Here is a 26,003-nt window from a genome sequence, read left to right as displayed (position 1 = left end):
TCGTGGCTCCGCCATCTCGTTGGCATCCACGTCACACCGTGCCCCAGCCGGCGCGACCCCGCTCAACCCAGCCTCGACCCCAGCGAAGCCCCGCCATCGAGGCACCACGAACTAGCCAGGGGGTGCCGCAGGAACCATTCATCGCCCCCGGCGGAGGACAGTATCGATGGGACCCCCAACTGTCCTCCCCTCTCGAGGTGTGATCGCCCAGCAACTCCCATGGGCCTGGCGCCTCTCCTGCTGGGCGTCTGGCCACCTCCACCCGGCCACTCCGCCCCCTCGGGCGCATAGGTCCGGACATCAAAGGGCTCCAGACCTATATCTGGGGCGACCCCACCACAGCTCGGCAGTTGTATCCCGGAGTCGAGAGCCCTGCTGATTGAATCGCGGCTGACCCTACGGAGAAGAACTCTTGTCGGAACCATCACGAGCCCTGCTGACTGCGTCGCGGCTCCTTCCTGTGAACCCTTTCTGAACCACCTGGAACATCGGAGCCCTGCTGACGCTGTCGCGGCCCAACCTCGCTGAAGCCTCCCTCGGAGCCCTGCTGACGACGTCGCGGCTCGAGCTGAGCAGAAACCATCTTGAGAGCCCTGCTGATTGGATCGCGGCTCTCCACGAACTGTACGCCAGAGCCCTGCTGACGCCGTCGCGGCTCGGCCCCTCCGAGATCCGGAGGTCCTCCAGCTTGAGGATAAGAACTGGGCCCCAGGTACCCTCGTACCGCATTCCTGCCAAAGACTGTCCCGCTACCCCGACCCTTCCAAAGAGACACTGAGACTTTTGGTGGATCCCTCGATCCCTTCGTGTAAATATTGCCCTCGTAACCCTTTTATTGCTGATAAAGAATTGCTTGTCACAAGACAACCTCCTTGAGTCCTGTGTGGTGGTGTTACTGTGCTAGTACGTGATAGGAGAAGGATCTCTCAGGAGACTTCTCGGCAGCGCTCGGCTACTTCGTGCAGTGTGAGGGCCCCCCCCTTGGTGGTCGCACCGACTCCTCGGGGTCCGCCTTCCAACATCCTGCATATAAACATTCATTCCCCACAACACAGGCACCCTTTCACTATGGTGAATGTGTGCCTGCTTTGACGCAGACAGCTGAAATTAGCACCAACACAGGGCTGCCCCGTATTGTTTTAAAAACGGCAAAATCTATGGTGTGGCAAGGATGGTGAAATGAAAGTTAACGCATCACTGTTTTTTCCCAGCAATGCAACATTTTTCATAAATGAGGCCCTGAATCTGCATTTCCTCTTCCCCTGGGACTTTGGCTGGTCATCCTGGCTGTTGAGGGGCTTGGTGGGTTGTTGACCAGTGCTGAACTTGGCCCTGGCTTCTCCATTCTGCATTCCGGTGTTTTTATTTAATTATTTCCTTATAGTTTTATTTGGAAGCTCTTTTTGCTGCTAGACACTGAAAAGTGACGTTGGGCTGACTAGCGTGAACTTTTTTTTTCTGCTATTTGGCCGGCTGTCACTTTTTTCGCGCTAACGTAAAATTTGTATTGCCTTGTGTGAGAAGTTGGCCTGGTATATGCTGTCCACTAGTTATAGTGGGCACCTTACACCAGTCCAAACGACCCCTTATTGATGGTAGGTTAAAGACAGCCTTTACTGAAAGCTATCCTAGTGGTAGCTATGGAGAGCAGCCTTCAGGCTAAGTCTTGAAGGAGTGTAAAGCAGCTTGTTTTACCAGTCTATAATCTCTTGAGTGATTAAATGAAAGGAGAACCACACCAGGTATATATAAAATATATGTATTTATTCTAAAACACACCTAGTCTGTTTATGAGTAAGCCTGGGCAAAGCACTACGCTACGCTCGCGTAGTTTGCGAAGTTTGTGCTACTTCGCACTATGCGAATTGCACGTAGCACAGTGCAAACACGTGCAGCGTAGTATAGTGCAGCGGTCATTTTTTGCTTGCTCGCGGTCCTCAATGTCAAGTTGGCGACCGTGAGCAAGCAGAATGACATCCCGGCAAGACTTTTTCCTCGTTCGCGATCAGCAACATCAACTTGGCGATCGCGAGCGTGGAAAATAAACCTCCCGGCGAGATTCTCAATGCGGGGATGTCAGGTTTCTCATTGCGAGTGGTCGCGTATGCTCGCGACCGCTCGCGATGGGAAACTACCAGTCCGCGTTGAGAAAGCTGCAGCTCAAGTAAAAATCTACTCGAGCGGCAGACAACTACAGCTCGCACTGTGCAAGATGCCATTTTCAATGATTGCACAGTGCTGGATGCTTGTCCGCACTGTGCAATCATTGAAAACAACATCTTGCACAGTGCGAACAGGGTACTACGCGTAGCTCGCGTAGTGCGAAGTGCACTTTGCGTAGCTACGCGTAGCGCTACTTCGCGAACTACGCCCAGGGTTATTTATGAGGCTAGTGTTCGAAGTACATCAGTTACAGGCAAAATATTCACAGTAAATAGCACAATATACGTTTTGCCTTGGGGCGTACCAAACCATATATCAATAAAGTGGAATAATGCCCACGACTTGGCTAGACAGAAGGCCTAGAGCCTGTAGAAGTGCTGGGACCACAAGGAACCGCCCAAGGTAGAGATACAGGGGACCCACGGGCGACGCGTGCAGTGTGAGAACACAGCTTCGAATCGCCGTTAACTTCAATGGGGAAAGTCACGGTTGGAAATTTAAAGAAAAGGGACACTTAGGAGTGGACTTGGAGCAAACCCCCTTAGACTTGAGGGTTTCTAGGGCCAACACCCACGGGAGCACCGGAGTACTCGAATTACCTCACCCAGGGAAGCCGGGTGCATAGGTGTCTTTTGGTGTCGGGAATCGTCATTGATTTCAATGGTGATCTGCTTCAAAGTGCCGCTACCGTCTAAGAGGAAAGTGTCCGGAGTGATCCAAGCCTGGATCGAGGATGAAGAGAACCTGAAAGAAGAGGGGACAGAGTCTGGGTCACTAGCCAGTGACCAGGGGCATGATAGACGTTTGCCCACCATTGTCAGGTGCAATTAGGTTGAAGAGGTGAAGCTTGACTCTGCAGCCACGAGGACCAGGAGGCGTTGACGACGACCAGGCGCTGGATTCGAGCTGTCCCACGAAGGATGTTGAGTGCTGCGGTGTCGAGACCCAGATGGGATCCAACAAACCTTGGCAACAGCAACCCACGCAGAAAGTGAAGAAAGGCTTCGGTGCGGACCAGCGAGATCCGAAGGACTCCCCACGTGGTGGAGAGTCAGGGCACGTATGGAGCAACCAGGGAAGCCCACCAAAAATCAGAGTTGGCTTCGCAGGGACCCACCAGTCGATGGACCAGGGATTGCAAAGGGGCCTTGAGCGGTCGCACTCAGAACTGGCTCACGGAACACTCATGGAGTGTAGGCCAGCAATCTTCGGTGCAGATGGTGCTCAGGGCTTGGGCTACACGTAACCCAAAGCACAGCCTCAAGAGTTGTCGAGAATCTGATGCTCGTGCAGATGTGTACGGTGACCAGGAGTTCTGGTTCCACGTTACTCACAAGGGCTGCAGGTCTCAGATTTGCTGGGGACTCAGGGTGGCCTCTGAGAAGTCTGGAAATCCACCTACTGAGCTGCAATTACTTTGGAGTCCGGCAGGAGCTTCAGAGATGCAGACCGCCACATGCTTTGTTGGTGCCTGCCAAGCAGGGGAGTAACTCCTTTACCCCAAGGGATATTCTTCAGTATTCTACTCGGGTAGAAAGTCGAAGTTCCAGGATTTCTGTAGCAGAGTTTTGTCCAGGTATAATCTAAAGTCCTAAGGACTGGGGTTCCTACTTTATATCCAAGGAAGGGGTTGGACTAACTCTGGGGACCCACCTATGGGAGGGTTTGGAAAGAGGGGTGGCTACACCTGTTTCCTTTGTCCAGTTTCGTGCCAGAGCAGGGGCTGGTAGCCCCTGACTCCGGTTTGAACTGGACTATGCACAGGGACACCAAATGTGCCCCCAGTGCAGGACTTCAATGCACCAGGGAGTGCTCCCGCCCAGCCCCAATACACATCATCCTGTCTGGGGAGGTGGTTACACCTCCCTATGACAGGAAACCTATTGTCCTGGCCTCCCCTGCCTTAGTTTCGGTCAGCAGCAGGAAGCCAGACCCGTGTCTGTGGCAGTAGCATCCATTTTGTGATGCCAGGGCTCTTGAAAGTTAATACCGGGCATACCGGTGGGTACATGTCTCTCCCTCTAGAAGGGTGGAATTCTACCTCCGCTGCCAGAACTGGCGGGGGTAGGATTTCAAAGTGTTTGACACCAAACACGACATGTTTCCGTGCAGCCATCCCAAAGTTAGCATTGAGTATATGGTAAGGCTGCACCACAAACAGCATCAGAGAATGGACTCCGAATGCTGCAGAGGGGCTCTACTCATGCAGGAGCACTCTCTCACATGAAAACCAAGCACTCTGCCTTCAGGATTGATAAGGCCTGCCATAGGAGTGACTTATAGGTTTATATGTGTCTGTATATGGATAGTGATATAGGTAGCCTATACCACTGTAAGGGGTGCAAGCACACCCTTACCCAGGCTGCAGTAGCAGACCTGTGGTGCCATTTTGGAGTGCTTCCCAGGGGTGGCATAATATATGCTGCAGGCCCGGTAGGCCTCTGGGGTACCTATGCCCTAGGTACATAGTATACCATATACTAGGGACTTGTATGGGCACCCCAGAATCCAATTAGATATGTACCTAATGTACATGCAAACCATTTTAGAGAGGAAGCAGCTAGGCTGTGGTCCTGATTAGCAGGGCCACAGCCCGACTAAGGTCTAAAAACAGTGAAACACCAGCAAAAAGTGGGGGTAACCATAAGAGGCAGATCCTACTCTCCTACAGTCTAATTTTAGGCAGCCCCTAAATCATCCTAATGGCACGTAGCTACATATTGTAAATAAATCGCAAGCATAGTGTTAGGATTTGGCGATGAGCAGCGGTAAAAAGAATTGCCGCTAAACAGCATGAAAACAGCTTAGCGGCAAGTCTTGTAAATATACCCCAATATATGTAAACTTTTATTTGTTCTTCCTTTTTTGAACTTTGATTAAAGTCTTTTATGCTATTTGTTTAGATAGATATTCATTGCCCAGGAAATAACACCTTTGCTAATTTCTTTGTAAAAGAGGACTTCATTCACTGATTGTAGTAGGTTGAGAAGAACAGCAGACAGTGATCCTCTTAGACTTATTAGGGGCGCGATTTCTTTGTTTGCACCCATATGTTGCGGCCTATGCATCCCGCTCCTTGAGCGCTCATTTTGGTGCATGGCACAGAGATGTTTCCTCATGCAGTTTATGCTAAATGGGTACATTCCAGTATGCTGTCTCTACAGGTCTTGGTCACGCAATGTACAAGTGACCTTTTTACATTCCCTTTTTTCTGCTCGGCTGGGCGAATCCACATTTTTGACATTTACGATTCTCTCTCTCTGTTATGTACAACAGCAGACCTAGATGTTATAGCCATCTCCACAACGTCATCATCCTGCAGGGGTTCAGCAGAAGGCTTTTGGTGTGATATGCTAGTATCCTAGCTTAGTCGCATCTTAAGAGAATCTTAAAACTCAGGACTGGACTGGTAGTTGCCAAGATTTCCACATTTGATGCCTTTTTGAGACCGCGGTACTGGAACCAGTACCGCGGTAGCAGGGTGGTGCCTTGGTACAGCGGAGGCCACTGGAAAGATTGTGTTGGGCATTGTGGCTGCAATCTTTCACATTTATTTGTTTTACAGAATAACAAGGGGGTGACCAAGGGCCAGAGATTGTTATCAGATTCTGTAAATGTTGTGTGCATTGGGATCAGGGGCAGCTAAGTGGGACTGGAGCCTGATTCCGCCGGTAAGTTGCAAGCAGCAGGCATTTGATAACCTACCTGTAATGGTGGCATTGGGTACAAGTGTAGTATGAAGTCAGCTCACAACAAATCAGATTGCCGTTTAATCAGAATGTTTTCATCAACAAAGCCTTACCTGTCGATCTGGCAATGGTGAAAGTAGAAGATGGGGTCAGAGGAAGCCCATTGCAACCATTCCATGGCTCCTCCAGAAATGACGTGAACCAAAATGTGCAAGTAGATCCCATCACTTTCACCAGTCCTGGGATTGATAGAGCCTAAAGTAAGAGAGAAGGGACTAGTTTAAACAGAGGATATGGACAACAGTGAGACTGGAGAGGAAGCAATGATGGAGGAATCTCAAGAAGTCAGAAACACAATCTAGAGGCAGGAAGTTCCCAAATGTGTGTAGTATCTAATAATTCCCCAGTCCCTGCATGTTTGAGCCATTGCCTGGAATATGTGTAGTATCGTGTGACTCCTCATTACAGGTACGTCTGATTTGCTGTCTGGAATGCTTGTAGTATCATGTGTCCCAGTTCCATGCATTTCTGAGTTGGAGTCTGAAATATGTATAGTATCCCGTGTGTCCCCATTGCCTGTATGCCTGCACTAGTTTCCGGAAAGTGTGGACTATCTTATACGTCTCCATTTCCTGTGTGCCTAAGCTAGTGTTGGCAATGGTCGTAGTATGTTATGTGTCTCGGTTATCTTCCTGTCGGAGCTGATCTATGGAATGTGTGTCTCCTGTGTGTCCACATTCCCTGTTTGTCTGAGCTAGTGTCTGAAATGTTTGTAGTATCCTGTGAGTTCCTTTTCCCTGTATGGCTAAACTGGAGCCTGGAATGTGTGTAGTATCCAGTGTGTCCCAATTTCGTATATGTCTGAGCTCGACTCTGGAATGTTTGCAGTATCCTGTGTGTCCCCCGCTTCCTCATATTCCTGAACTGGTGTCTGTCCCTGTTTCCCACACGTCTGAGCTGGTGTCTGGAATGTGTGTATTATTCTGTCTGTCCCTGTTTCCCACACGTCTGAGCTGGTGTCTGGAATGTGTGTAGTATCCTGTGAGTTCCCATTTCCTGAATGTCCTGAGCTGGTGTCAGGAATGTGTTTTGAAACCTGTGGGTTCCCAGTCCCTGAATATCTGAGCTGATGTCTGCAATGTGTGTAGTATTCCATGGGTTCCCATTCCCTGAATGTCTGAATTGGTGCCAGTAATATGTGTAGTAACCTGTGGGTTCCCATACCCCATATGCCTGAGCTGGGGTCTGGAATGTGTGTAGTACCCTGTGGTTTCCCATTCCCCATATGTCCTAGCTGGTGTCAGGAATGTGTTTTGAATCCTGTTCCCAGTCCCTGAATGTCTGAGCTGATGTCTGGAATGTGTGTAGTATTCTGTGGGTTTCCATTCCCTGAATGTCTGAATTGGTGCCAGTAATGTGTGTAGTACACTGTAGGTTCCCATTGCCCATATGTCTGAGCTGGTGTTAGGAATGTGTTTTGAATTCTGTGGGTTCCCAGTCCCTGAATGTCTGAGCTGATGTCTGGAATGTGTGTACTGTCCTGTGGATTCCCATTCCCCATATGTCTGAGCTGGTGGCTCGAATGTGTGTACTGTCCTGTGGATAGCCATTCCCCATGTGTCTGAGCTGGTGGCTCGAATGTGTGTACTGTCCTGTGGGTACCCATTCCCCATGTGTCTGACCTGGTGGCTCGAATGTGTGTACTGTCCTGTGGATACCCATTCCCCATGTGTCTGAGCTGGTGGCTCGAATGTGTGTACTGTCCTGTGGATACCCATTCCCCATATGTCTGAGCTGGTGGCTCGAATGTGTGCAGTATCCTGTGTGTCCCTCGCTTTCCCGCATGTCTGAGCTGGTGTCTGGAATGTATGTAGTAGCCTTTCTGTCTCCGTTCCCTGCATGTCTGAGATATTGTCTGGAATGAGTGTAGTATCATGAGTGTTCCCATGCCTTGTACGTCTGAGCTGTTGTCTGGAGTGTGTACAGTATCCTTTGTGCCGTCGTTCCCCATATGTCTGAGCTAGTATCTGGAATGTGTGTAGTATCTTTTGTATCTCTCTTCCCTGCACATCAGACCTGGTGTCAGGAATGTGTTTTGTATCCTGTGGGTTCCCAGTCCCTGAATGTCTGAGCTGGTGTCTGGAATGTGTGTAGTATCCTGTGGGTTCCCATTCCCTGAATGTCTAACCTGGAGTCTGGAATGTGTGTAGTATCCTGTGGGTTCCCATTCCCTGAATGTCTAACCTGGTGTCTGGAATGTGTGTAGTATCTTGTGGGTTCCCATTCCCTGAATGTCTGAGCTGATGTCTGGAATGTGTGTAGTATCCTGTGGGTTCCCATTCCCTATATGTCTAACCTGGTTTCTGGAAGGTGTGTAGTATCCTGTGGGTTCCCATTCCCTATATGTCTGAGCTGGTGTCTGGAATGTGTGTAGTATCCTGTGTGTCCCCCGCTTCCCCAATTGTCTAACCTGGTGCCTAGAAGTGTGTAGTATCCTGTGGGTTCCCATTCCCTGAATGTCTGAGCTGGTGTTTGGAAGATGTTTTGTTTCCTGCGGGTTCCCAGTCCCTATATGTCTTAGCTTGTGTCTAGAAGGTGTTTAGAGCCAGATGCACGAAGAAAGCGTTTTGCGATTTCCTAATGGCGAATTATTGCGACTAGCAATTAGGAAATCGCAAAAAGGCATGCATGAAAGTGTGCTGTACACTTTTTGCGATTCCTAGATCATTGCAAATGACCTACCTCAAGAATATTTATGAGGAAGGCCTCAATTTGTGACCCCCTATGAACCGCAAAAATCACAGGGATGGTAGCCTGCCGGGGTCAGCGGACCACCATGTCTGTGATTGCTTTTAAATAGAGCAATGTGTTTTTTTAATGCAGCCCCTTTTCCTTAAAGGAAAACAGGATGCGTTTCAAAAACAAAAATGAAAAGTTTACCATTCAATTTTTAAGAGTAAGCAGTGATACGTGGGACCACTGCCTGCTCGTAAAAAATACTGTAACAAACATTAACAAAGGGGAAGGAGTCCCCAACGGACCCCTTCCAATTTGCGAATGAGTTACGACCAACTTAAAGTAGGTGGTAAAATGTGAATGTTTTGCGACTGCATTTCGGTCACAAAACATTCCTACATACCGATGCGATTCGGTATTAGAAAGGGACGTCCTAAACACGCCCCTTCCTAATAGCGAATCGCAAACCCATTTTGCGATTCGGTAACAGATTGCCAAATCGCAAATAGGGTTTGATGCATCTGAAAAGCATTTTTTGCATTCACAAACGGGCCGATTCTTCGAAGACAAAAATGCATGCTGCATGTGCCCCTTAGTTTCCTAAGTGGCCTTGTTCCCGCATGTCTGAGCTGGTATCTTGAATATGTAGAATCTTGTGAATCCCTATTCCCCATATTTCTGAGCAAGAGTCTGGAATGTGAGTAGTATCCTGTGCGTTCACATTTCCTGTATGTCTGAGCAGGTGTCTGGAATGTGTGTAGTATCCTGTGCGTTCCCATTTCCTGTATGTCTGAGCAGGTGTCGGAAATGCTGAGAGTAATAAAATAGACACACAAACTCTCAAAAGCATTCAAGAGGTAAAGTAAAACGAGGTAGAAAGAACGAAAACATGCTGCCACTTAAACCTGTGAGGCATATGCTTGTAACGCAGAAATAAAGCATGCAATTGCGTTGAGAGGGGGCTGGCCTGCACGCCCCACGCGGCAGGGGCCACCAACGCCATCACTTCCCGCCCAGAGTCGCTGTACTGCGCGGTACGCAGGCAGGAGGCGCCCGAGCACGTGCCGTCATCATCCGCCATCACCCGGAAGAGTCTGGGCTGGGCTAGCCCCTTTCGCTCTTGGTTCCGGGATCTACTAGCTTAATTCGGTGAGTTATTCAGCATATGTGATACCCTATAGAGCTGGGAAGAAGAATGGGCGAAAGGAAAGCAGGGGGATTTTTGACTCCGCCTCCAACCACATGTACCTCTATTGATAAGATGCTTCAAAGGACAATTATTATATTATTATTATTATTATAGTTGCTTTAAGAGCGCTATTGACACCCTACGGGTAACCTGGCGCTATGTTAAAGTGTGTGTTGGGAAGAACAAGAAATACTATCAGCGTAGAATTAACGGGAGAACTGGGAGATGGCCCGGGGATATAGCCACGTTTTAATTCTCTTTCTGAACTGCGTCAGATTGTCTATTTGTCTGATATCCAGTGGCAGTGTATTCCAGAGTCGAGGGGCTGCTATACAGAAAGCTCGACCTCCTGACTTAACTTTCCTAGCTCTCTGCACCCTCACAAGGTTAGATGAAGAAGAACGAAGCGGCCGAAGTGGAGTGTACCAGCTAAAACTTTCCTGCAGAGATGTTGGCCCCTGTCCATGTAAGGCCTTAAACAGTAGGCAAAGGGCTTTAAATTGAATTCTCTGGAGAACTGGCAGCCAGTGTAACTCCGAAAGGGCTTGCAGAGTAGAGGAGCGACGTGGTCGTCCCAAGATTATCTTTGCCGCCATATTCTGTATTCTCTGCAATCTCTCGATCAGATACTGTGGTGAATTCAAAAGCAGAGCATTACAGTAATCTAATCTGCCCAGAATGGTACTTCGGGCTATCAGCACCCTTGCTTCTGATGGAAATAGTGGGAATATTTTCCGAAATTCCAATAGAGGTAATCGCAAAAGAAATTAAATTTACTGGGAGACGACAAACCTGGGCGGAGGTGATTCCGTAGAGGATCCTCGCCTTCCACCCTATCTACGAAATCAACAACCACCGAGGCGCCTAATCAGCAAAGTAGTCATTTCAATGCCATTCATAGCAAGAGGGATAAACTATGCGCATTCGACAGAGGTCAAGGTTCAAAGCATGAAAGTATAGTGGGAGAGTCAATGTAGCCGCCAAAAAAATCCAAGCGGACTGTAAAGAGGAACAAGCATTGGCATAGCCAATAGGTCTCGCCTTTGGGACCTTATAAGTGTTTAGCTATGCAATAGTTGCATAACTAAATACTTATAAGGTCCCAAAAGCAAGACTGTTGGACTTGGCCCTTCTGGCAGGTTCACCCCTGAACTTTTTTGCTTTTTACTGATGACTTGGTGTGGTAATTGGTTGGTCTCTGCGCACTTTCCCTGTGTCCCAGGGTAAAGTGCGTGCGTGCTCTGAGTGCATGTGGTGAGATAGGCCTGCCCTCCCATAGGAATGCATGGGGAATGTATGTGTCCCTAGTAGTTCCTGATGCGTGGGGTGTGCAGGCCCGAGTTTGGTATGTGCGGACTCGTGGGAGTGAATGCTGCGCGATGATGGGTGCGGCGTGCATGTACCTAGTGTGGAAGTGCCACTTCTAGAAGTGGGCACTTCTGTGTGCAGTGTGTCTGTCGCGTGATTGGCTGGTCATGTCATGTGACGGGCTAGGGATTCCCCAGAGTCAGGATGAGTCACCCAGTGGTGAATGGGGAGATCAGCAGCTAGATGGGTGGGAGGAGTACACCTGGGTCCTGAATAGGACAGGGTTTTCCACACACAATGCTGGCCCCGCCCCCTGCGGTGCGACTGACGACCCTAGCCCTGCCAATGAATAGAGTGAGGGGCTGAGCACGTCAAGGGTGCTCCCCAACCAGCTGCGACTGGTTTTCCCCCTCACCCTGAACCCAGAACAAAGGGATGTGGTGTATAAAAAGGGGCTGTGTCCCCTTACAAAATGTTCTTGTTCCAACTCGAATCTACCAGGGGCGTGCTGCTGCTGGGGCCCAGGGGAAGGCTTGCCTCCCTGGGCCCTGCCCAGCCCCTGGATGCCCTGGAGGACTTTTTCTTTGCTGGGAGCTTTGCTGCTCCATTTCTTTATGGACATCTGGGACCGTTCTCTCCCCTGTGACTTGGCCAAAGACTTCATGCAGCCTTTTCTGCGCACTAGGAGCGCTTTAACTCAATTCCCCCGGAGAGAGGAGCTGAGGCTGTGCAGCGACGCGCTGCTGAGAGCAGGAGAGAGGGAATCCCCAGCTTAGGGGTTCTCCCCATGTTGCGTGCTTTCGCGGGTGCCCACCCCGCTTATTTGGTCGTTAATAGCGGGAGCCTACTCCGCTTTATATTGTTAAATCTATGCAGGTGCCCACCCTGCGTCTTCGTCTCGACTTCGTAATTCATGCGGGTGCCCACCCCGCGACTTTGCCGTGATCAATGCGGGAGCCCACCCCGCTTATGTCCGCTTCAACTTTATTCTACGCTGCGGGTGCCTACCCCGCGATTCGCCTGTTGAAAATCACCGCTGCGGCCCGAGTCGCGGCAAAACCGGAAGTCAGGCAGGCCTGCCCGTGACGGGGGCGGGGCCTGCAGCCAAGCCGGAAGAGGCCGGCATGAGTTCACGGCGCGGGGCTCCCATGCTCGAGGGAGAGCCCCGCGTCGCACGGACGGTGAAGGAGAGAGGTGACCGGAGCAAGCCGCCGATCCCAGAGAAGATCCAGAACGGCGAGGTCACCGGACCCGGTGAGTAGAGGGGGGGGCTGCCTCCTTTGTTCAGGGTATCCACGAGGCCCCCAGGCAGTCCGGGTTATGAGGCAAAACCGGGACATGATCACGCGCCCCTGCCAACAAGGGAGCATTATTGTTTATGAGCCTAAGTGGCTCCAACGCTGGGCAACAGTACCCTATGAGCCTAAGGGGCTCCAGCTTTGGGGGCCATTCGATATTTAGAAGTCCCAGGGGGACTTGAGGGCCAAGTATTCCAAGAGCCAGCTGGCTCCAACGGTGGGGGCATATTTGTTTTAGAGCGCTCGTGCGCTCCAACGAAGAGGGCATAATTTGTCTAGAGTCCAGAGGGACTCCAAGGGGGACATGTTATTTTCTGAGCCAGGTGGCTCCAGCGTTTTGGATAATGTGTTCAGGGGCCAGTGAGAGCCCATGCCTCCTATTTGCCTTCCCCAGCTGCGCAGCACTTAGTGCCAGCTGCAGCGTTTAGGCCCTGCCTTGTCTTCAGCTGCCCAGCAAGTAGTGGGCACCTGCTACGTTTAGGTTCTGGTGCGACCTGGACTCTAATGCGATTTTGGTGCTAGGAAATGTACGGTGTAGTATGTTTTGCGCACCTTGTGTTCATGCTTATGGGGTTGGGAAATGTACTGTGTATAGTATATTTTGCGCTCCCTGTATTTCATACCTCTAGATAGGATTTCTGCCTAGGAGGTTGTTTTATCTGGTTTAGGTTGATGGTAGGGAGAATGTACTTCCCTGTGTTATGTACGCCCCTAGTGTAGGTATACTTAGGTGGCTAGGTCTAAGGCGTTAGACTTGCGAGAATTGCATAATGTGATTTATGCCCCTGTGATAGATGCAGGATAGGTTTTATACCTGATGCTAGTGTGATGACGCTGAGGTCATTATTGCGCCAGTAGAGACTGGTTGTGTTCTACAGTTACTTTGTGTTATGTTCTACGTTTACTATTGGTGATTTGTGCTATGTTCTAAGTGCTAATTCCTGACAGTGGTCCATGTGGCCCTGTCCCCTGTATATATAATCCCTTGTAAATTCTGCCCGTGCCTGTTGGCACATTGTAAAGTGTGTGTTTTTATCTAATGTGTTGTGTATAATACAAAGGTTATTTTTATAGAATACCTTGTGTGGAGTTTCCTTTGTGGTGGGCCTTGGGTGTTGTTGCTGGGTGCGCGCGCAAACGCTTTACACATCGCCTCAGGGATAAGCCTGACTGCTCGTGCCAAGCTACCAAGGGGGTGAGCAGGGGTTATCTTTGGCGTGTAACTCCCCAGCCCTGACTAGAGTGGTGGTTTCTGTCTGGCTTTGGCGCAAGCCCTAGCCAACCAGAAATCCCATTTCTAACATTGGTGATCAGCGGTGGGATTTGGACTTGCGTTTGCGCTGTACCGCAGCAGCAACTGGCCGCACTACAAAACTCTGCATTTAGATAAATCACATGGTATAGGGATTATTGTTCTAAGTTTGTTTTTAAGTGTCATTTCTTTGGAAATGTGTTTCTTGTGCACTGTGAGTTAGGTGTCCCTAGCTCGGGAGGGTAGATCATCCCCCTTAGTGCATTGTGTTTTCTGGATTCACCAGAGGGTGGGATCCAGTGGTGGCAGCAGATGTGTGTCCAGTGCATGTATTCCCATTCCCAGTTCCCGGGGTAGTGGTACCTGTGTCACGTGGTGGTCAGATTGAGAAATCAGGGGCGGTAGAAACTGTCTTACCAGTCTTGGGAGGGGTTTGGGGATGAATGTGTAATGCGCTGGATGAATGTGGATGTCCCATTCCCAGTTCCCAGAGTAATAGTACCTGTGTCACGTGGTGGTCAGGTTGAGAAATCAGGGCCGGTAGAAACTGTCTTACTAGTCTGGGGGGTGTGTGTATGTGGATGAATAGTGTGAGTTCTCTGAAATAAGGAGCTTGCTGGTTGATTGGGTGTGAGTTCCCTGGGATAGGGAGCTTGCATTGGGGAGTGATTCCAAAAGTAGTGGCTGAGGTGTCTTCCAGCCCAGCGTGGTGGAAGAGGTTCAGAGTAGCCCAGCTAGGTCTCGGTGTAGGGGCTCACGGCCTGTCTCTGCGGAGAAGGAGTGGGTGGGACTGCGTGTCTCCAGGTGCCCGAAACCCAGTGTCAGGGCCTGGATGGTTTCTTTAGGGAACATCAGGTCGGGGGCCTAGGCTGTACTAATAGGTCATTTGAGGAGGATCTCCCAGTGTCTAGAGGACGTGGAGCGTCTGTAATCAGAGCTCCAGTAGTCCTGGTGTCTGGCGGTACCGCTCCAGTTGGGAGGGTGCGGAAGTCCAGAGGGAGGGGTGAGAGGGGGAGGGATTCCCCAGTGGGAACCAGTAGGTCAGGGACCAGCCGGGAGGGCTGTGTCGCCACTGAGTGACCGTGGTGTCGCCACTTCTGTCCTGGGGGGTCTGCACGCACTGTCAGATGGACAGGAGGTCGTGAGATCAGCGCCAGGCAGACTGTCACACGACCCATTAGTTATGGGTCACCCTCGTTAAGTCCTGGTTCGCCAGGCATCTGACCAAAGGGTACGTCCCTCGGTTGGGGAGCCAGTAGTCGGTGTTTCCGGATCTGGACGTAAGGGCAGCTGTAGTCCTGAGGGCAGGTGGGGCTCATCTTAGGTGAAGAGACCCTGCTCTACAGTGGAAGGGGGTGCAGAGGGAGGGATTCCTCGCCTCTGACCCCTTGGATCCCAGGTGGTAGACCAGTTGGTGGAGAGAGGTCCTGAACTGGTGGGAGAGTTGTGTTCTGGTGGGTGCTTCCCTGGGAGGGTGCGGAACCCCAGAAGTAGAGGTAGGGTGGGGCATTCTTGCCCGTGACCTCTGGTCAGCCGGAGGGTGCGGACCCTAGGTTGAAGGATCAGTGGGAGTTGGGAACTACACTGAGAGGGAGAGGGGAGAATGGCTTGTATGCCAGGGGTTACTACCCCCCACTCTGGGTTTGGCAAGGACCAGTGGTATCTGGGTGGCCTAGGGCCTGGTCCTGGCCGTGGACAACTAGGTAGTACCAGTGGGGTAGCCTAGTTGGGCCTGAGTTCTTTTCGGTTGTTTTTTTTCAGATGGAACCATGTTGATTGAGAATGGCGTAGAACCGGAGAGTGTCCCTGCAGTGCGGGCCTGCGTCCGTGTTCTATCGCCCCAAGCAGGGAAGTCCATCACGGTGGTGATTGGTCTGCCCTGCGTTTTGGCTGGAAGGGGGTTGTGTTGGACTTGGCCCTTCTGGCAGGTTCACCCCTGAACTTTTTTGCTTTTTACTGATGACTTGGTGTGGTAATTGGTTGGTCTCTGCGCACTTTCCCTGTGTCCCAGGGTAAAGTGCGTGCGTGCTCTGAGTGCATGTGGTGAGATAGGCCTGCCCTCCCATAGGAATGCATGGGGAATGTATGTGTCCCTAGTAGTTCCTGATGCGTGGGGTGTGCAGGCCCGAGTTTGGTATGTGCGGACTCGTGGGAGTGAATGCTGCGCGATGATGGGTGCGGCGTGCATGTACCTAGTGTGGAAGTGCCACTTCTAGAAGTGGGCACTTCTGTGTGCAGTGTGTCTGTCGCGTGATTGGCTGGTCATGTCATGTGACGGGCTAGGGATTCCCCAGAGTCAGGATGAGTCACCCAGTGGTGAATGGGGAGATCAGCAGCTAGATGGGTGGGAGGAGTACACCTGGGTCCTGAATAGGGCCGGGTTTTCCACACACAATGCTGGCCCCGCCCCCTGCGGTGCGACTGACGACCCTAGCCCTGCCAATGAATAGAGTGAGGGGCTGAGCACATCAAGGGTGCTCCCCAACCAGCTGCGACTGGTTTTCCCCCTCACCCTGAACCCAGAACAAAGGGATGTGGTGTATAAAAAGGGGCTGTGTCCCCTTACAAAATGTTCTTGTTCCAACTCGAATCTACCAGGGGCGTGCTGCTGCTGGGGCCCAGGGGAAGGCTTGCCTCCCTGGGCCCTGCCCAGCCCCTGGATGCCCTGGAGGACTTTTTCTTTGCTGGGAGCTTTGCTGCTCCATTTCTTTATGGACATCTGGGACCGTTCTCTCCCCTGTGACTTGGCCAAAGACTTCATGCAGCCTTTTCTGCGCACTAGGAGCGCTTTAACTCAATTCCCCCGGAGAGAGGAGCTGAGGCTGTGCAGCGACGCGCTGCTGAGAGCAGGAGAGAGGGAATCCCCAGCTTAGGGGTTCTCCCCATGTTGCGTGCTTTCGCGGGTGCCCACCCCGCTTATTTGGTCGTTAATAGCGGGAGCCTACTCCGCTTTATATTGTTAAATCTATGCAGGTGCCCACCCTGCGTCTTCGTCTCGACTTCGTAATTCATGCGGGTGCCCACCCCGCGACTTTGCCGTGATCAATGCGGGAGCCCACCCCGCTTATGTCCGCTTCAACTTTATTCTACGCTGCGGGTGCCTACCCCGCGATTCGCCTGTTGAAAATCACCGCTGCGGCCCGAGTCGCGGCAAAACCGGAAGTCAGGCAGGCCTGCCCGTGACGGGGGCGGGGCCTGCAGCCAAGCCGGAAGAGGCCGGCATGAGTTCACGGCGCGGGGCTCCCATGCTCGAGGGAGAGCCCCGCGTCGCACGGACGGTGAAGGAGAGAGGTGACCGGAGCAAGCCGCCGATCCCAGAGAAGATCCAGAACGGCGAGGTCACCGGACCCGGTGAGTAGAGGGGGGGGCTGCCTCCTTTGTTCAGGGTATCCACGAGGCCCCCAGGCAGTCCGGGTTATGAGGCAAAACCGGGACATGATCACGCGCCCCTGCCAACAAGGGGGCATTATTGTTTATGAGCCTAAGTGGCTCCAACGCTGGGCAACAGTACCCTATGAGCCTAAGGGGCTCCAGCTTTGGGGGCCATTCGATATTTAGAAGTCCCAGGGGGACTTGAGGGCCAAGTATTCCAAGAGCCAGCTGGCTCCAACGGTGGGGGCATATTTGTTTTAGAGCGCTCGTGCGCTCCAACGAAGAGGGCATAATTTGTCTAGAGTCCAGAGGGACTCCAAGGGGGACATGTTATTTTCTGAGCCAGGTGGCTCCAGCGTTTTGGATAATGTGTTCAGGGGCCAGTGAGAGCCCATGCCTCCTATTTGCCTTCCCCAGCTGCGCAGCACTTAGTGCCAGCTGCAGCGTTTAGGCCCTGCCTTGTCTTCAGCTGCCCAGCAAGTAGTGGGCAGCTGCTACGTTTAGGTTCTGGTGCGACCTGGACTCTAATGCGATTTTGGTGCTAGGAAATGTACGGTGTAGTATGTTTTGCGCACCTTGTGTTCATGCTTATGGGGTTGGGAAATGTACTGTGTATAGTATATTTTGCGCTCCCTGTATTTCATACCTCTAGATAGGATTTCTGCCTAGGAGGTTGTTTTACCTGGTTTAGGTTGATGGTAGGGAGAATGTACTTCCCTGTGTTATGTACGCCCCTAGTGTAGGTATACTTAGGTGGCTAGGTCTAAGGCGTTAGACTTGCGAGAATTGCATAATGTGATTTATGCCCCTGTGATAGATGCAGGATAGGTTTTATACCTGATGCTAGTGTGATGACGCTGAGGTCATTATTGCGCCAGTAGAGACTGGTTGTGTTCTACAGTTACTTTGTGTTATGTTCTACGTTTACTATTGGTGATTTGTGCTATGTTCTAAGTGCTAATTCCTGACAGTGGTCCATGTGGCCCTGTCCCCTGTATATATAATCCCTTGTAAATTCTGCCCGTGCCTGTTGGCACATTGTAAAGTGTGTGTTTTTATCTAATGTGTTGTGTATAATACAAAGGTTATTTTTATAGAATACCTTGTGTGGAGTTTCCTTTGTGGTGGGCCTTGGGTGTTGTTGCTGGGTGCGCGCGCAAACGCTTTACACATCGCCTCAGGGATAAGCCTGACTGCTCGTGCCAAGCTACCAAGGGGGTGAGCAGGGGTTATCTTTGGCGTGTAACTCCCCAGCCCTGACTAGAGTGGTGGTTTCTGTCTGGCTTTGGCGCAAGCCCTAGCCAACCAGAAATCCCATTTCTAACAGAGACCTATTGGCTATGCAAAGCGGCCGTGCGGCCGCGACAGTGATCGCAATCGCGATCAAACATCAAAGCGGCCGTGCGGCCGCTAAAGTGAAAGTAATCATTTCGCGGCCGCTTTGATGTTCTCAGTGGCCGCGCGGCTCACTGAGAACATCAAAGCGGCCGCGAAATGATCACGCAGGCTGCCAAATGGTGCGCAGCACTGTAGTTGATGGCCTGAAAGCACTAGTTTGCACTTTCAAATCCCCCGTTTACAAATGCTCTCGCGAGAGCAGCGCTAAAGCGCTGGCTCAGGTGAGACCTAAAAACACAGTGTTGCATTCTGCTGCCCCTACAGACCCTCACAACCATCACCCAGCCTTGTCCATCATAAGAAAAACAAGGAGGCCCTGAACCCAGTTCAAATCCACACTAGCTGGATCATTTCATGGAGGCATTAATTGACCAGATAAAAGGAATTTTAATAGAACATCTGTCCCCTATAACTGCCAAACTGAAGAAGATTGATACATTTATCAAAATAGCTCCATACAGTGCCCTAGCAAGGCTCTCATGCCTACAAATTCAGCAGCCACTTCCCAGGGGCCCCTGGGTGTCTGGACGTCCAAGCAGGACGGGCAGGAGGAGCAGGGACATGCTACCATCAATAAAAACGTCGCCATATTACAAATTGCCAATTAAAATGAATGGTCGGGACACTAAAGTTCTGCCAAGTTCGAATCTATTCTCATCACAGAGAATCCCAGACGCCATGGGAGTGCAAGAAAACAGGGAGGGAGACACCACCAAAAATAAACCAGAAACCTCCAGATAATTCATTTACCACCGCCAGCCTGCCCACATGTGGTGGTGATGGCAGCACCTACACCATTGAGAGATGGACAGATCGGGTCTCATGTTGCTTTATATGGACAGGATAAAACAACACACCACAGCAGTGCCTCTCCTCTGGTTAACAGTGCCTCGGGCGGTGTGATCTCCAGCTGGGTGTGTTCATGCCACACTGACACACCGCAGCACTGCCTCTCCTCTGGTTAACAGTGCCTCGGGCGGTGTGATCTCCAACTGGGTGTGTTCATGCCACACTGACACACCACAGCAGTGCCTCTCCTCTGGTTAACAGTGCCTCGGACGGTGTGATCTCCAGCTGAGTGTGTTCATGCCACACTGACACACCACAGCAGTGCCTCTCCTCTGGTTAACAGTGCCTCGGACGGTGTGATCTCCACCTGGCTGTGTTCATACCACACTGACACACCACAGCAGTGCCTCTCCTCTGGTTAACAGTGCCTCGGACGGTGTGATCTCCAGCTGGGTGTCTTCATGCCACACTAACACACCACAGCAGTGCCTCTCCTCTGGTTAACAGTGCCTCGGACGGTGTGATCTCCAGCTGGGTGTGTTCATGCCACACTGACATACCACAGCAGTGCCTCTCCTCTGGTTAACAGTGCCTCGGACGGTGTGATCTCCACCTGGCTGTATTCATGCCACACTGACACACCACACCAGTGCCTCTCCTCTGGTTAACAGTGCCTCGGGCGGTGTGATCTCCAACTGGGTGTGTTCATGCCACACTGACACACCAAAGCAGTGCCTCTCCTCTGGTTAACAGTGCCTCGGACGGTGTGATCTCCAGCTGGGTGTGTTCTTGCCACACTGACACACCACAGCAGTGCCTCTCCTCTGGTTAACAGTGCCTCGGACGGTGTGATCTCCACCTGGCTGTATTCATGCCACACTGACACACCACACCAGTGCCTCTCCTCTGGTTAACAGTGCCTCGGGCGGTGTGATCTCCAACTGGGTGTGTTCATGCCACACTGACACACCAAAGCAGTGCCTCTCCTCTGGTTAACACTGCCTGGACGGTGTAATCTCCAGCTGGGTGTGTTCATGCCACACTGACACACCACAGCAGTGCCTCTCCTCTGGTTAACAGTGCCTCGGACGGTGAGATCTCCAGCTGGCTGTATTCATGCCACACTGACACACCACACCAGTGCCTCTCCTCTGGTTAACAGTGCCTCGGGCGGTGTGATCTCCAACTGGGTGTGTTCATGCCACACTGACACACCACAGCAGTGCCTCTTCTCTGGTTAACAGTGCCTCGGGCGGTGTGATCTCCACCTGGCTGTGTTCATGCCACACTGACACACCAAAGCAGTGCCTCTCCTCTGGTTAACACTGCCTGGACGGTGTAATCTCCAGCTGGGTGTGTTCATGCCACACTGACACACCACAGCAGTGCCTCTCCTCTGGTTAACAGTGCCTCGGACGGTGAGATCTCCAGCTGGCTGTGTTCATGCCACACTGACACACCACAGCAGTGCCTCTCCTCTGGTTAACACTGCCTCGGACGGTGTGATCTCCAGCTGGCTGTGATCATGCCACACTGACACACCACAGCAGTGCCTCTCCTCTGGTTAACACTGCCTCGGACGGTGTGATCTCCACCTGGCTGTGTTCATGCCACACTGACACACCACAGCAGTGCCTCTCCTCTGGTTAACACTGCCTCGGACGGTGAGATCTCCAGCTGGCTGTGTTCATGCCACACTGACACACCACACCAGTGCCTCTCCTCTGGTTAACAGTGCCTCGGGCGGTGTGATCTCCAACTGGGTGTGTTCATGCCACACTGACACACCACAGCAGTGCCTCTTCTCTGGTTAACAGGGCCTCGGGCGGTGTGATCTCCAGCTAGGTATGTTCATGCCACACTGACACACCACAGCAGTGCCTCTCCTCTGGTTAACAGTGCCTCGGGCGGTGTGATCTCCAGCTGGGTGTGTTCATGCCACACTGACACACCACAGCAGTGCCTCTCCTCTGGTTAACAGTGCCTCGGACGGTCTGATCTCCAGCTGGGTGTGTTCATGCCACAGTGACACACCACAGCAGTGCCTCTCCTCTGGTTAACAGTGCCTCGGACGGTGGGATCTCCAGCTGGGTGTGTTCATTCCACACTGACACACCACAGCAGTGCCTCTCCTCTGGTTAACAATGCCTCGGACGGTGGGATTTCCAGCTGGGTGTGTTCATGCCTGTTAGAGTCGGGGATCTCGGGTTGGCGCAAGGTTGCCCTTGTGTCAAGCAGGAACCCTCTCCTCCACGTCAGGGCGCAGGATAACCCCTCGCGAATGACCCTTGCTCACCCTCTAGGTGCGTGGCGTGAGCAGCCAAGGCGATTCCTCAGGCGTTGTTGGTTAAGCACTTACAATCGTACACACAGTAAATACATCAATCCCCCCAGAAACGGACACCAGACTTGGATATCTATAAAAATACGATTCTTTATGTAAAAATAGGCATATATATCTCAGCAGATTTATCACAAGACCAATAACGTTTTCGCTATGCCACCAGTTTGTAAAGCGGGCAAATGTTCGTTGTTCGTAGCTTCAAATGGATACTTTGTAGTCTCTTGCAAATGTTACTTGTGGTTCCAGTACTCACAGAGATTGGCTCCTGCGAACGGGGAAATAAGGCGTTGCGGGCCCCGAGCCCGATACTGGAACTTCTTTCGTGATGTGGAGAGTCGGCACAGGTCGGTGCGACTCTCGGCTTCGGAAGTGTTCTTGGGTCCTCAATCAGCAGGTGTGGGCACGTAGGCAGGCGCGGCCAGCGACCCTTTAGCACGGCGGTGCAGGAGGGTCTCCACAGCGGGGGCGGCGCGGCCTGAGATGTCCGGGGATAGCGAAGCGGGGTCGCAGGGCACGGTTAGTGCAGCTGGATGACCCGGCGTAGATCACAGTCGTCGGACGGCTTCCGGCGGGAGGGGTGACAGCGCGGTCAGCGCGCTCCAGTAGCAGGCGGTGACAGGGATGCAGGCGGCCTGGCCCGGGGACAGAGAGCGGCTCGGGACGGAGCGGGGCTCTCACGGGTTGGAGGCAGGCGAGCGTCTGAGTGTCACGGCCCTAGGAGGGCGATGCGGGGCGCAGTCTCTTTTCCAGCGGGATGCCCACACGGCTCGAATTGGAGGATGAGCAAGAAGCACAGAGAACCCACTGGTCCTGGGGTTCAGTTCAGGGGGCAAGCTCAGATCAAGCCCTTGGAGAATGTTCAAGCACAAAGTAGCAAAGTCTTTTCAGTAAGTCTCTTCCTCTCCTTTCTCAGCAAGGCAAGCAGCAGGCCAGCTCCTCCGGCGTCTTCTTCTCCTTCTAGTCGGGCAGAGGTTCTTTGTGGTAAACAGGATTCTGATTTCTTAGGAGCCAGGCTCCTACTTTTATACCATGATTCTTTTGTTCTTTAGCGCCAGGGGGCCTAGGCCTGGCTCAGTCCAGTTCTGGAGCACTTTGTTATGGTGACTCTGCTCTTTCCTTTCAGCAGCAGGGCAGAGACATCAGCCGCCCCACAGGGGGTGGCGCCGGCTTTGTGGTGGTAGAGCACAGGTCTATTCAAGAGTCAAGGTGTACTCCTCCCACCCATCCAGGTGTAATCTCTCTACCCACCACCTGGCAGCCAACCTGTCTCTGGGGATCCCCCCACCCTGCTCCTTACTGTTGCTGGGCAGAACACACACACACACAGCAGAGGCGGACTGAGATGGTCAGGTCAGTAAATACTAACTTTCTAAAAGTAGTATTTACAAACCCAGGATATTAAAATAAACTTGACTACAAGAAGTATTTTATCATCCTGAGTTCAGGCATACTAAACTTGACACTTCTACCATGCTCTCTGAGTCCACTGGGGTCACAGCGTTGGCGTGATCCCGGCAGCCCATTCTGGCCTATGGAGAGCAGGTAGCCTTCAATAGTGAAGAACGGAAATGGCTGTAATTCACTACTAAGACATGCCACACACATCAGGGCATGTCCTACCTTATGCCTACAATGCACCCTGCCCTTGGGCCTACCAGAGGGGTGGCTAATATGTAGGTAAGGGAAGGTTTAGGGACTGGCAAGTGGGGGCACTTGCGCAGTCAGCGCGACGGTCCCGGACCGCGCACAGGGTCTGCGGTGGCAGACCCTAGACACACTTTACAAGGCCGCTTCCGTGGGTGGCGCAACCAGCGCTGCAAGCCCACCAGCAGCATTGGCATTCACAAGCCCTGGCACCCCTGGTGCACTTTACTGGGGACTGACAGTGAATCCAATAAACCAATCATGGACATCAATTACAGGTACATTTTACCTCGGGAGCACTTGCACTGCGGCACGGATTAGCCGTGGCGCAGTGCCCTGAGCGGACAACACCAGCAAAACAATCGAGGCACACCATCAAAAAGTGGAAGGGAAACTCACGCCAAGGTGCCAGGTCTAACACGTGTCCCCTCCAGCTGAAATGTGGGGAGAACTACCCTTGCCCAGGGGGTTCCTCGTCACTAAGGCGGAAATACCTGGACAGACCGTCAGCGTTGGCGTGATCTGTACCAGGACGGTGTTCCACCGTAAAATCCATACCCGGTAGGGAGATGGACCACCTCAACAGCTTCGGGTTTTCACCCCTCATTTGCATCAACCATCTGAGGGGCCTGTGGTCCGTCTGAACCCGGAAGTGAGACCCAAACAAGTAGGGTCTTAGCTTCTTCAGCGCCCAGACCACAGCAAATGCTTCTCGCTCAATTGCACTCCACCTACTTTCCCGTGGAAGTAACCTCCTACTGATGAAGGCTACGGGTTGGTCCCAGCCCTCCTCAGTCACCTGTGAGAGAACAGCCCCTACACCATGCTCTGAAGCGTCTGTCTGTACTAGGAATTCCTTGGAGAAGTCAGGGGCCAAGAGCACGGGCGCCGTGCACATGGCAGTCTTCAGGGTGTCGAAAGCTTTCTGACAGGTGTCAGTCCAAATCACGTTCCTGGGCTGCTTCTTGGAAGTCAGCTCTGTCAAGGGGGCAACGATCGTTCCATAGCCCTTGACAAACCTCCTGTAGTACCCAGTGAGCCCCAGGAAGGCCCTCACTGCGGTCTGCGTCTTGGGGGGTTCCCAAGCCAGGATGGTCTCAATTTTGGGTTGCAAGGGTGCCACCTTGCCACTCCCCACCTGGTGTCCCAAGTACACCACGGAACCCTGCCCGATCTGGCACTTGCTTGCCTTGATCGTGAGGCCTGCTCGGCGCAGAGCCATCAACACTTCCCAGAGGTGGCGCAGGTGTTCGGGCCAGGTGGCGCTGAACACCGCGATGTCATCCAGGTAGGCGGCACTGAACGCATCCAGCCCAACCAGTACCTGGTTGACCAACCTCTGAAAGGTGGCAGGGGCATTCTTCATCCCAAATGGCATGACTCGGAACTGGAAGTGCCCATCTGGTGTAGAGAATGCTGACCTCTCTTTGGCCTCATCGGTCAAGGCGATCTGCCAGTACCCAGACGTTAAATCAAACGTGCTGAGGAACCGGGCAGCCCCCAGCCAATCAATGAGCTCATCAGCTCTGGGGATGGGGTGCGCGTCAGTCTTCGTTACTGAATTGAGTCCTCTGTAGTCCACACAGAACCGAAGTTCAGGTGTGGCTCCCGGCGCAGCAGCTTTGGGGACCAAGACCACGGGGCTGGACCAAGGACTGCTGGAGGACTCAACCACCCCTAGCGCAAGCATTTTGGAGACCTCCTCCTTAATGCAAGCTCTGACCCTGTCAGTTACCCTGTAAGCCTTGTGCTTCACAGGTAAGCTGTCTCCTGTGTCCACATCATGGACGCACCAATCTGTGACACCAGGAACCAGGGAGAATCGGTCGGAAAACTGTCCCAGCAAGTGGCAGCAATCTTCCTGTTGTTCGGGCGTCAGGGTGGGTGAGAGGTTAACTCCATCCACTGACCCATCTTTCTCAGAGGCCACTAAGAGGTCAGGAAGAGGCTCGGTCTCCTCTTCTATTCCATCATCAGTGGCCAGCAGCATGCCCACTTCGGTCCTCTCTAAGTGGGGCTTAAGGCGGTTAACATGTAGGACCCTCAAAGGGTTCCTGGGAGTCTGCATGTCCACCAAGTAGGTGATAAGACTTTTGCGCTCCACAACCTCAAATGGACCTGTCCACTTATCCTGAAGTGCACACGGCTCCACTGGGGCCAAGACCCACACCTTTTGTCCAGGTTGAAGCTCTACCAGAGTGGCATTCCGGTCGTACCACCGCTTCATCTCCTCCTGGCTGGCTTCCAGATTTGCCTCAGCAAGTTGCCTGAAACGCCGAGTCTGGTTTCGGAAGGCCAGCATGTAACTATATACATTCTGGGGAGGTTTCCTGGGAGATTGCTCCCAGCCTTCCTTTACCAAACTCAGAGGTCCTCTTACCGGGTGACCATACAGAAGCTCAAAGGGGCTGAATCCTAGAGACTTCTGTGGCACCTCTCAGTAAGCGAAGAGCAGGCATGGCAAGAGGACGTCCCACTTACGCCTCATTGGACCGTCCAGGCCCATGATCATGCCTTTGAGGGTTCGGTTGAATCTCTCAACCAACCCATTTCCTTGGGGGTGGTAAGGAGTGGTGAACTTGTAAGTTACCCCACCCTCCTTCCACAGGGATTTCATATACGTGGATATGAAATTGGTCCCCCTGTCGCTCACCACCTCTAGAGGGAATCCCACTCGGGAGAAAATCCCTGTGAGAAGTTGGCCTGATGTATGATGTCACTAGTTATAGTGTACACCTTATATCAGTCCAAATACCCTTATGGTGATTGGTTGTAAAGTCAACCTTATAGACCAGCTATCCTAGTGGTAGCATGGACAAGA

At 52.2% G+C, this 26,003-nt stretch overlaps 1 protein-coding gene across 2 annotated transcripts in view; it reads right to left on the bottom strand.

Moving 5' to 3' along the window:
- The window catches only part of LOC146808596 (tyrosinase-like), a 414,148-nt gene that overhangs the window by 140,514 nt on the left and 247,631 nt on the right, over positions 1–26,003 (bottom strand). For both annotated transcript variants that reach the window (XM_085623618.1, XM_085623617.1), the window contains one exon: positions 5,966–6,107. In XM_085623618.1, the coding sequence (XP_085479744.1) occupies positions 5,966–6,107 (142 nt within the window). The remainder of the gene's footprint in view (positions 1–5,965; positions 6,108–26,003) is intronic.

Source organism: Triturus cristatus, chromosome 8 (assembly GCF_964204655.1).
Source record: "Triturus cristatus chromosome 8, aTriCri1.1, whole genome shotgun sequence".
NCBI lineage: Eukaryota > Metazoa > Chordata > Amphibia > Caudata > Salamandridae > Triturus > Triturus cristatus.
Note: the sequence above shows the minus strand (reverse complement) of the source record. Positions and strands in the feature narration are given on the sequence as shown.